Source organism: Pinus tabuliformis, chromosome 4_2, assembly GCF_031772625.1.
Source record: "Pinus tabuliformis cultivar Carrire ecotype Pingquan chromosome 4_2, CPIR1, whole genome shotgun sequence".
NCBI lineage: Eukaryota > Viridiplantae > Streptophyta > Pinopsida > Pinales > Pinaceae > Pinus > Pinus tabuliformis.
In genome coordinates, this window is record NC_142304.1 from 836,603,061 (window position 1) to 836,614,512 (window position 11,452).

The 11,452-nt window shown below is 37.4% G+C and overlaps 1 protein-coding gene across 1 annotated transcript in view; it reads left to right on the forward strand.

Moving 5' to 3' along the window:
* The window catches only part of RUG2 (Regulator of chromosome condensation (RCC1) family protein), a 211,656-nt gene extending 201,063 nt beyond the window's left edge, over positions 1-10,593 (forward strand). The window contains exon 4 of the mRNA XM_089424286.1: positions 10,061-10,593. Within this exon, the coding sequence (XP_089280412.1) occupies positions 10,061-10,587 (527 nt within the window). The 3' untranslated portion in view covers positions 10,588-10,593. The remainder of the gene's footprint in view (positions 1-10,060) is intronic.
* The last annotated feature ends 859 nt before the right edge of the window (positions 10,594-11,452 follow it).

Here is an 11,452-nt window from a genome sequence, read left to right on the forward strand (position 1 = left end):
ATGAAGGACAATGGCAGGAGTTACAACACAAAAAGCCTAATTTGGGACTTGTGCTTTGATACCATGTCAGGCCTAGAGAGTAACTCCACGAATGAATTGTATATTGCATTAGCCAAATCATGAATATATACATGAGCGGAGAGACTCTTGGGATTCCAATTCAAAGGTCTCTTGGTTTTCTCTAATGCATAACTAAAAACTATTTACAATATGTACAATAATACCAATCCTTTTGGATTAGGTGTCAACAGTATGTTTGAAGGTGAGCCTTCCAATCTCGAAGGTATGGCTTTCATCATGTAGTTGTGTATTTTTGCTTGCTTATCATGGACACTTCTAGGCATGGATTAGTGGGGGGATTCGGTGGAAAGAATGGACTTGATCTGTGCTCTTGTCCCCCTGTCCAACTTGGTGCTTAACCTTGTTTCCTAGTCCCGTGGAATCTCCTTTATTGGCTACTAGGTTTAGGAGTGGCACTACATGGGAAACCCCTATTTTGGTTGTGTGGTCTCGCTTACCGACACCACAAACATCATTCCCCTCCACTCATTATAACCCCTTTTCACATATTTCCCATCCAGATCCACATTTGTCCAGTGGGTCCACAAGGAGTTAGCCTCCCCTCCCTTGTCCACACTTTGGGTCGGGCCTGGAACGATGTCCGAGAGGTTGATGTAGCTAAAAAGAAAGTTGAAAGTATAATTTGGCTACTTACAACATGAATTGTACATTAAAATGCAAAAGATGGCCGGGACATAAAAATTTAGCACATGGGCAAAAGCCAAACATGAGCTCTACCCCTTATCATGGCGATCACCTTGGTTCTTAGGGCCCTAATGTGAGCCCCTTGCATGATTAAGGAACCCATGATTGTCCCAACCCTTGGTGGGTGATGAACCGCCCAACCTTAAGGGGGCATTCATTGCTATATCATTCACATCATGCTCTCATTCCCTGGAGCCCCGGGCAGTTATAAAAGAAAAATCAATAAAAAAAGGCATATGGAGAGGGGTGGAAAAACAAATCCCAAGGTATCTCATGTACCACGATTGCTCCCTCCTACATTTATACACCCAAGTGTGGGCTTCCCTCATTAGAGCTACCCTTGTGCCATGGCATGTGGCTTGGAGCCTTCCCTGTTACCCCACTTCGTTCCATCACTATTTCACATGACCCCTGCCATCTGACGGATGTACCACAGACTTGTCCTTCCCTTAGAGGTTGAAACCACCTAATAGAGTCCTTGCTTAACCTCCCTCTTGAACCTGGGGACACCTATACATTTTGAAGCCCATTACGGAAGGGCATGCCACTGTGAAGTGCCCACTTGGTTCCATGATTTGTAAGCTCATTTGCTCAATTGCACTAATGAATTGTTGTACTGGAGGGAAAAGGAGACACATTGGATCTTATACAAGATTGCAGATGGGTCTTCATCTTGGTATTTGGTCTCCATATACGGGATCCAAGCCCTCTAAAGGGTCTCAATGGCATTTATAGAGTGAGTGTTGAGAGTCGTGGGCCTCCACTATAATAGAGAGTAGATAGCCACACCATGGGATCCTTAGCACCACTTATTACTTGCTCGTGTCCCACTTGTTTGATGATGATGATGCACCTGGACCAACTTGCCCAACTGGCTACACATTTGCACCACACACTTGGAAATTTATCCAGGGCCCAAATGGGGTTGTGTCTCACCTAGGGAGACAAGGGAGGGCTTGCATCATTGTTTGAACCCTTACATATGGAGCACAGGCTTGTTCGAATCAGTTGGAGACCACGAGTATATTCTTTGTGCCCCCACAGCCACTTGGGAGCACCACAGATCATTTGCTTGGAGATCAAGGGGCCATCCCCTTCGTCACTGTTATTGGAGCCCTCCTATCCATTATGGCACATGAGGGACTTCATTTGGCCTTCCAACGACCCTTCTAGCTACTTTGCTATCATTCCAGCCCTCTTGAGAGGTTAATTATTCATGTTATGGAGCTATTTGGTGGGCTTGTCACCAAAAGTATTGTTATTTTGCACATTATTTTATTATAGGGGCATCATTAGGCTAAATTAGGCTATTCAAACCCCTTAGAGGATTGTATAAATAGAAGAGAGGCATCCTCTCTCATTCATCATCACATGGATTTGTATCTCTTTGGAGAAAAGAACTTGGATCTGCTATTGATGGACGAATTGGGGTGATTTATTGATGCATTTTGACGTTTGAATAATTGTTATCTTACCTTGGAGCTTCATTGTTGCAAATCTAATGGATGGATATAATCTTTTTTTCATGTAAGTGCTCTCTTATGCGGAATTTTTCATGTTTATTGTCTAATGTATGGAATGCTATGCTTTGATTATGTTTGTGCCCTAATTATTGATGCAAAATTCATGAACACTTGTAATCTTGGCTTGTTGCATATGTTACACATCTCAGCAAGAAGATTGAACTATTCCTAGGGGTGGGTTGATACCTTTCACCTTGAAACTCCATAAATTTTGCAAAGCGAAGTATAAATTCCTTGTCTAGAAATCTTCGGCAAAATCACATAATCAGTCTTTTGTCGACGCGTTTCGAACCAACCAGTGTGGTTCATCGTCAGGACAAGTTGAAGAACTAATCTGGCTTAGCTTGATTAAATAGAGTGTGCAGAGACTCCAACGTCTATATTGCAACAGCTAATTTCGACCTGAGGATCAAAGTCAAACCACTGATTTTATTATTAATAGAAGTTAATTGAAAAATATAATAAATTTATTGTTTTAAATATAATGGTCATTATATCTTCATATTTATTAAATAACCTATATTTATTATTATCCCCAAATTATTTAAATACAAATAAATAGTATTAAATTACTATTATTCTTAGAATTTAGTTACAACAGGTAACTGTGTATTTATTTAATAATAATTGTTTAAATTAAAGGGTCCAATGGTAAACTAGATATAATGGTCATTAATAAATTATGGTAAACTAAATAATGGTAAATTAAATAAAATGGTCAATAATAAAATTATATCTTCATATAACCTATATTTATTATTATTCCCAAATAATTTAAATACAATAAATAGTATTAAATTACTATTATTCTTATAATATAGTTACAATAGGTAACTGTGTATTTATTTAATAATGATTAAAATTAAGGGTCTAATGGTAAACTAGATCTTCTCCAAATCAAATCATTTTTATTAATTATCTAAATGTAATGGCCCTTCGAAACTCAAATAATAAGTTCATATAATAATTTAGTCTATTAAATAATCTATATTTACTTAATAATCTATAATTCTAATATTATAAATAGTATTCTAGTTAAATCATTATTATGTAAATTAAAGTACATGTTTATTAAAAATAGTATATCCATTAACTCAATAATATATCATATATTTCTAATAATTTCTTGTTTATCATTAAAACTCTTATAATTAATTTAGTAATTTATATCCATTAAACAATCACTATTTATTACTAAAATTTTATTAAAAATTAACTATGTTATTACTTAGGCTAATCTCTTCATGGAGGAGTTTGAGTCTAAGGCTTTGGCCTCCTCTCGTCTCTTACCGAAGCTTTGGAAAAGATTTGTTGATGACACTGGTGTTGTCTGGTCTCATGGTCCTGACGAGCTGGATCGTTTCTTCAGTCACCTCAATAACCAGTCCGCCGCCATTAAATTCACGATGGAAAAAGAAGATAATGGTTGTCTTCCGTTCTTGGATGTTCTCATCTCTAAGAAGGTGGATGGTTCCTTTTCTCATCAGGTGTTTAGAAAGAAGACGCATACTGAACAATACTTGCATGCGTCTTCGCATCATTTCCCTGCTCAGAAGTTAGGGGTTCTTAGCACGCTTGCCACACGTGCTGTAAGAATTTCTGATGAGGAGAGCTTGGAAGCGAAGAAGGCTCATCTCCTAGATGTCTTTGAGAAGAATGGTTACAATAGGCACCTAGGTCAAAAAGCCTTCCTCAGGGCCAAGAAGGAGCCTTCAATCCGAAAAGTCCCTAAAGACCATATCATGGGTGTGAACCTTCCTTACATCCAAGGGACCACAGATAGGATTGCGAGGGTTCTGAGGAGGTACGATGTGCCCGCAACTTTTAGACCTCTCCGCACTATCCGTAGCTCCCTCAGGTCTGTGAAAGACCCGATTGACCCTAAGGACATGAAGGGCGTCTATGTCATTCCCTGTTCCTGTGGGACCCCTTATATTGGTGAGACTGGTCGCTCTATCAATCAACGGATTAGCGAGCATTCGGCTGACTTAAGACATGGTAGGACCAAGTCCTCAGCCTTGGCTGAGCATGCGGGGAAGACTATGCATCATGTTTGTATAGAAGATGCTCAAGTCATTGCCAAAGTTGCGCAGTTTCACCATCGCAAATTTAGAGAGGCCCTGGAGATTGAGAAAAGGCCGAACAATCTTAATAGGGATGATGGCTGGAAGATTAGCAGTTGCTGGGTCCCAGCCTTGTCTTCCTAGCCTCCTCATTCCCCTTCTATTAGGTCTTAGGGTTTCTGTCTTCCCTCTCCTCAAGTTCTGGTTTTGGCGGGTTTGTCATGGAGTGCAGGGGGTAGTAATATGTTATTAAGTAATTTCGGGCTTATTATGGTATTAACCTTATTCCAGGGGGTGAATTAATATTAGATTAGATTCTTTGCATTGATTTTTAATTCTTCTTCACCTTGTTATTTCCTTTAACTGATTTCCTATATAATGAATTAATAAAGACCCCCTTTTTAAACCTTATAAGTAATAACATAGTTAATTTTTAATAAAATTTTAGTAATAAATAGTGATTGTTTAATGGATATAAATTACTAAATTAATTATAAGAGTTTTAATGATAAACAAGAAATTATTAGAAATATATGATATATTATTGAGTTAATGGATATACTATTTTTAATAAACATGTACTTTAATTTACATAATAATGATTTAACTAGAATACTATTTATAATATTAGAATTATAGATTATTAAGTAAATATAGATTATTTAATAGACTAAATTATTATATGAACTTATTATTTGAGTTTCGAAGGGCCATTACATTTAGATAATTAATAAAAATGATTTGATTTGGAGAAGATCTAGTTTACCATTAGACCCTTAATTTTAATCATTATTAAATAAATACACAGTTACCTATTGTAACTATATTATAAGAATAATAGTAATTTAATACTATTTATTGTATTTAAATTATTTGGGAATAATAATAAATATAGGTTTAATGAAGATATAATTTTATTATTGACCATTTTATTTAATTTACCATTATTTAGTTTACCATAATTTATTAGTGACCATTATATCTAGTTTACCATTGGACCCTTTAATTTAAACAATTATTATTAAATAAATACACAGTTACCTATTGTAACTAAATTCTAAGAATAATAGTAATTTAATACTATTTATTTGTATTTAAATAATTTGGGGATAATAATAAATATAGGTTATTTAATAAATATGAAGATATAATGACCATTATATTTAAAACAATAAATTTATTATATTTTTCAATTAACTTCTATTAATAATAAAATCAGTGGTTTGACTTTGATCCTCAGGTCGAAATTAGTTGTTGCAATATAGCCGTTGGAGTCTCTGCACACTCTATTTAATCAAGCTAAGCCAGATTAGTTCTTCAACTTGTCCTGACGATGAACCACACTGGTTGGTTCGAAACGCGTCGACAAAAGACTGATTATGTGATTTTGCCGAAGATTTCTAGACAATGTTATGGATCACAGAAGTCTAAATTCCTTATAAATTCCTTGTTGTGACCTTGTAGCTACCTCTCTAGGGCTAGTGAAGTTGCAATAAGACTCCTTTGAAAAGCAAAAATCCTAAAACCAAAATCACTTTAACTCCATTCTCCACAATTGGCTAGGCATTGGTCTCAATCCATGGTGATCACCCTAGGTTCTTTTCCTTTCCACAAATTTGTTGCCCTAACGCTAGATGACCTAGCTAGGGAATCAAACAATTTCTTTTAGAGCCATCCATTTGAGGTGCGAATTGGAGGAGGACTATGTTGGTGTCTCCTCTCTTTGCCCCCCAAATTTGAAGATTATCCCACGATTGGTTTTAGAGAAACATCAAGCCCTAGTCTCAATTTTTTTTTTGATCTAGGTCTTTCTAGGTTAGCGCCACTCTAAGGGGTCTAGTGTGCTTGGAAACTCAAAGGAAGTTTATCTATCATTGATCCCGTCTTCACCCTTGCTTGTGTGAAAATTCCTAGATCTAACAATCTCAGGAATCCTACTACAACCAACTGAATCTACTTCACCTAGATCGTAAATTACATTACAAACTTATTTCAGATTTCTTCCTGAAACATTGAAGTAAATCACTGAAACAACCTACACCAAATTAAATATGATTCTGAAACATAGAAACTGAGCAAGGGAATACAAATAAATAGGACATTGTTATTTTTGGACAAATGTCCCTGGAAAAACCCAACTTGGGAAAACCGGTGCAGCAGTGAGGGTTTTATTTTATTATGCAGCAGTGAAATCTGAGTACATCTATGGATGCCCAACTGGCAATCCAAACAGTAAGAAAATCTGGCAGAGATATTCCCTAAGCAACCCCGACACTCATGTTGCCTGCACTCACGTTCCTGCACTTGCACGTCCCTGCACTCACACGTTCCTGCACTTGCGAGTCCCTGCACTCTCGCGTTCCTACACTCGCGAGTTTCTGAACTCGCGGGTTCTTGCACGCGCACGTTCTTGCATTGGGAATAACTCAGCCTCTTGTTACTGCCTCTCCGAATCTGGAAATCTTTCTCCGGATCATTGCCCCTGCCCCTCTACTGCAAAGGATCTCTTCGATCAAAATTTCCTCCTGAGAACTTCTCACTTCAGAAATTCGATCTCTTGATCTCTCAATGTGTTTTCCAAATGACCCTCAAGCCCCTTCTTATATCTTCCTGTTGGACAACCAACGACCTAGATTAACTCTTAATTAAAGGCTCAGATCATTTTGACTTGATCTCCGTCTTTATCTAGAAGATTCACTCACAATTAGATTATAGCCCATTAATATTTTATTTTTCCTAAGTTTAGACTTAGGAACTCCATAAAATATTAATTATTTTAATATAATCGTCTCTGGGTGGAATTTCCCAAAATAGTTTTGGGGTTCTTTGGAATGCATGTGCCCAAGCCTCCTGGCAAAATTTGAGGCTTAGAGCACGTCCGATGCTACCCCAAATCAATAGCTTGACCTAAATATTTGTTTGAAGATTTCACCCTAAACCCTAGGTCTTGTTTGGGCATCCTTGGTCTTTTTGTGGTCCCATTCTTTATGTGACAAATCATCTTACAAGAACTTCAATAGAGATCATTCCCTTCTCCTTCGAAAGCTTTGGTCTGGGCATAGCCATCAAATTGATCCATCATTACCTAGGTCTAAGCCTCCCTTGAGCCATTCATAGAGAGCCCCTAACCTTGCTTCTAAAGCAAACAAACCTATTATCTGAGTCTCTCTTGTGAATCAGCCTTAGAAATCACTATATATCCTATCATTGACTTATCCCTCCTAGTGATTTCCTTATATCAGGACTCCTCCCATCGATGAAAGTCTGTCAAGAGGAAGGGACATCGATTGAGGTGACAGTGGGTCCTTGTCCCATTGTTGCCACTTGGTCTAGTGGTTGCCCCTTTAGAACCCCTCCTAGGAACCCTACTAGATTGAGTGGTAACAAAGCCCCAGAGGATTGGAGTCCTCACATAGGGTTGGAGCCTCGTGGAAAACCAGGTTGGAGCCTGAATTATTGTAGAGGATTGGAGTCCTCAAGTAGACCAAGTTGGACCTTGGTTTGAAATTGATGATTGGAGTCTTCATCTAGGGTTGGAGCCCTGAAGTGTTATTGTACTTGAATTGTTGTAAAAGAGGATTGGAGTCCTCGTCATTCTTATTAATAAAATTATTCTTTTGCTGTACATTTTGTGTTCTACTTTTACTAAGTGATCTTAATTGGTATACGATAACAATTGTAAATTAAAATCTGATTCACCACCCCCCCTGGTGGCCCCCTCAGTATTTCCAATGCACTAGGGGGAAAAACCAAGCCAACCTTTTCCTTAGAGAATCAATGCAACAATAGATACATCAAAGTCAAACTAACCAGCAAGGTTTTCCATGAAGTGTCCAAGTCAGCGCTTCTCAATCTGATTGCAATCATAGAGATAACACAGAGAATTCGGTTCCCTTTACCATAGAGATGAACTACAAATGTTTGACCCTTTTCCACAGAGATGTATCACAGATGTTTGGCCCTTTTCCACAGAGATGTATCACAGATACTAGGCTCTTATCCACAGAGATGTGTAACAGAGATTAGGCTCTTATCCACAGAGACAAATGACAGAAATTCGACTCCTCTCGCAGAGAGATGAATCACAGATCTTCAGCCTTCTAGCACAGAAATGAACCACAAATATTTGTCTTTCTTACACAGAGATAAAACAGAGAATCCAACTTCTTCACAAGGATTAAACTCATCTTTAAGATGCTTGTTTAATCTCCTTCGTTCTGCTCCTTAATTTTGCTTTGTATGGTTAGAAGATAGTAATGATTGAATGATGATGGAGAGGAGGACTAGTGACTCTAATATATAGAGATCCATAGACTGAATGGGTGCCTTTAATAGCTGGGATGACTTGGACAACTTGTGGTGCCAAAACAAAAATTCAAAAATTTGTCTTTTGAATATAAAATAAATATTTTTCTTTTTTCAAATATAATTTATATTTCATCATTACAAGTACAAATGAAACATTATGAAGACTGACCATCATATGCCGCTTAAGTCACATGACATGAGGACACGAGACACGGAGGACATGTAAATACAAGTATTCAACACACAGTGACCCGGGAAACAGGACATGAGGGACATGTTTTATATATATATATTAAAAAAATACTGAAATATAATACCTGATCCATATTCTTTAGAAATTAGAACATCTATAGATATGAATCATGATGATATCTATTTATTATTTAGTATTTAGTAGTTAGTTTATTAATTTACTACATCAATGATGTTCACAGTGCAATGTTCATTGTTCATATTATTAACAATGTTCAAACACATAAGAAACTACTAACTAGAAATTTAGAAATATCATGATTGAAAAATAAAACTAGAAATTTAGAATAACTTGTGAACTCTGCTCTCAATGTGAAGTTGTGAACTACGCGCTCAATGTGAAGTTATGAGCACTGCGCTCGAATCCGGCGGAATTTCTCACACTGCACAACAAATTCGATTTTGGCAGCGAACAATGACATAAAAAACCCAAAAAAAACCATGTCGCAGGTTTTAAATGTCACTTTTCATAGGACACGTGTCCTAAGAGCCAAAAACGTTAGGGCACGTTTTTGCCATGTCCAAAACACGTGTCTTGATTGGAGGACACGAAAAAAATCATTTTCGACACGTTTCATGTCCAACATGTGAAATACGGGATGCGAGACCCTGAGGGACATGCCCTGTGATTTAGTATGCTGCTAATAATCTTTGATCCAAAAAGTTCTCCATCATCACCTTCCAATTCAAATCAGCATCTAAAATAGTATTCTTGCCAATTGGGATCTAAGCAATACCCCTCTTAGTAAATCTGTGCATGAAGTCCCAAACTCCTCTACTCATGGGAACATTCCTCTATTTCAAGGTTTCAACCTAATCTCAACCATATCAACATAGTTCCCATCCGTATCACATCATTTCACTTGAGGTTTGTCTTTATTTTACAGATGTTGAAACCACTCTGTTTTAACCTAAAACAAGTTGCTTAATGAGTAATGTGGGGGGTCGATTACTGTAGATTGGACATTGAAGTCATGGTAAAGTTGCAACGGAAGTCCTCTACCAAGTGCCATTTTGTGTCATGTATCAAACTATGCAGGAGTGCCATGGATATATTTCTACCCAACATTTGGTAATTTGCATTTTTATAGGATAAAGTGTATTGAATAATGGCCTTATTGGTTGACACTGTCGTTTGTACCTTTGCAGATAATGGGTTGCTTTTTAGCTTTGGTGACAATATTTATGGTCAACTTGGCAGATCATTACAGGGACCTCTTCTACAGCCAGTGGATTTGAATCAAAAGGTAGTAGCAATTGCTGCAGGCCTCGGCCACTCTCTAGCGATTAGTCTGAATCAAATGTCCAGTGCTCAGGGAGGAGAGAGCAGAACAAATGCAAGCCACACTGAAGAACTGAACAGAGACATCTTCTCATGGGGGTGGAATTCAACTTTTCAGCTTGGGAGGGCGGGAGGGGAAATTACCTCTAAACCTGGGAAAGTTAAGGGATTAGATGCAAAGAAGCCAGTGACTGTGTCTGGAGGCCGTGCACATTCAATTGCCATTACTTCTGAAAGGGAACTTTGGGTATGGGGTTGTGGAAGGAATGGAAGGCTTGGCTTAGGAAGCAACATTGATGAACCAGAACCATATCCAGTAGAAAGCCTTGAAGGTTTGAAAGTTCTTCAAGCTGTATGTGGTTTTGATCATAATCTTCTCTTAGTTGATGTATAGCTACAAGCTTTTGGAGTTATCATCGGTCTTGCCAAAAAGTGCCTCCTTTATGATGAATACAGTTTTGATGTATGTTGCTTTGCCTGGAAGGCTGGAGTGTTTATCTAGGCTAGGTACTGTTGGGATTATTGTTTCTGGGTGCTTATTATCATTAATTAAGTCATTGGATATTGTTGTAATACCTAGCAGTGCCAAGTGATAAAAAAATATTAATTTAGTTACAACATATGTTGCTTTTGAATCATCCCATTCAAGTTTGGATGCCAGTCTCGATGCTTTTATGGGATTGTTTCAAATACAAAAGGGATTACAGAGGCTAGATTTCCATTCTGTGTTTCCCTTGTGTTTTTCTGGGGGGGATATATCTTATAGAATCCCTTTGGCTAAGCTACCACGCTACTAGGGGCATGTCGTACAGTCACCAAGGGGCCCTCATCTGCACCCACATAAAGGGTTTTGAACCTAGGTCACTGTGTTAATACAATCTTGATCACTTCACTACCTGCTGCTGGACTGCAACACTCCCAGGGGCATTCCCCTTGTTTGTGACGGCTTGTACATGTATTCACTTGATGCTTTTATCTTTAATTGCATTAATCACTGTTAAATTTCTTAAACAAATGCTATTTACACTTGAGTAATGCATAATGTTTTAAATAGTTGAAACAGGATTGTGTTCCATGTAATTTTATAATGAGATGTGTATGTTCAAATTTGTTTTTAATTTTTGTAATGCATGATGTCAGTAACAATTTGTTCCATTTTAAACTTAATATGACATGTTGGTTTCTGGGACATTTTTAGCAGTTTATGAAACATCTAAAAACTATGATTTCACCTAGAATAACAAAAAGATCAGAAGATC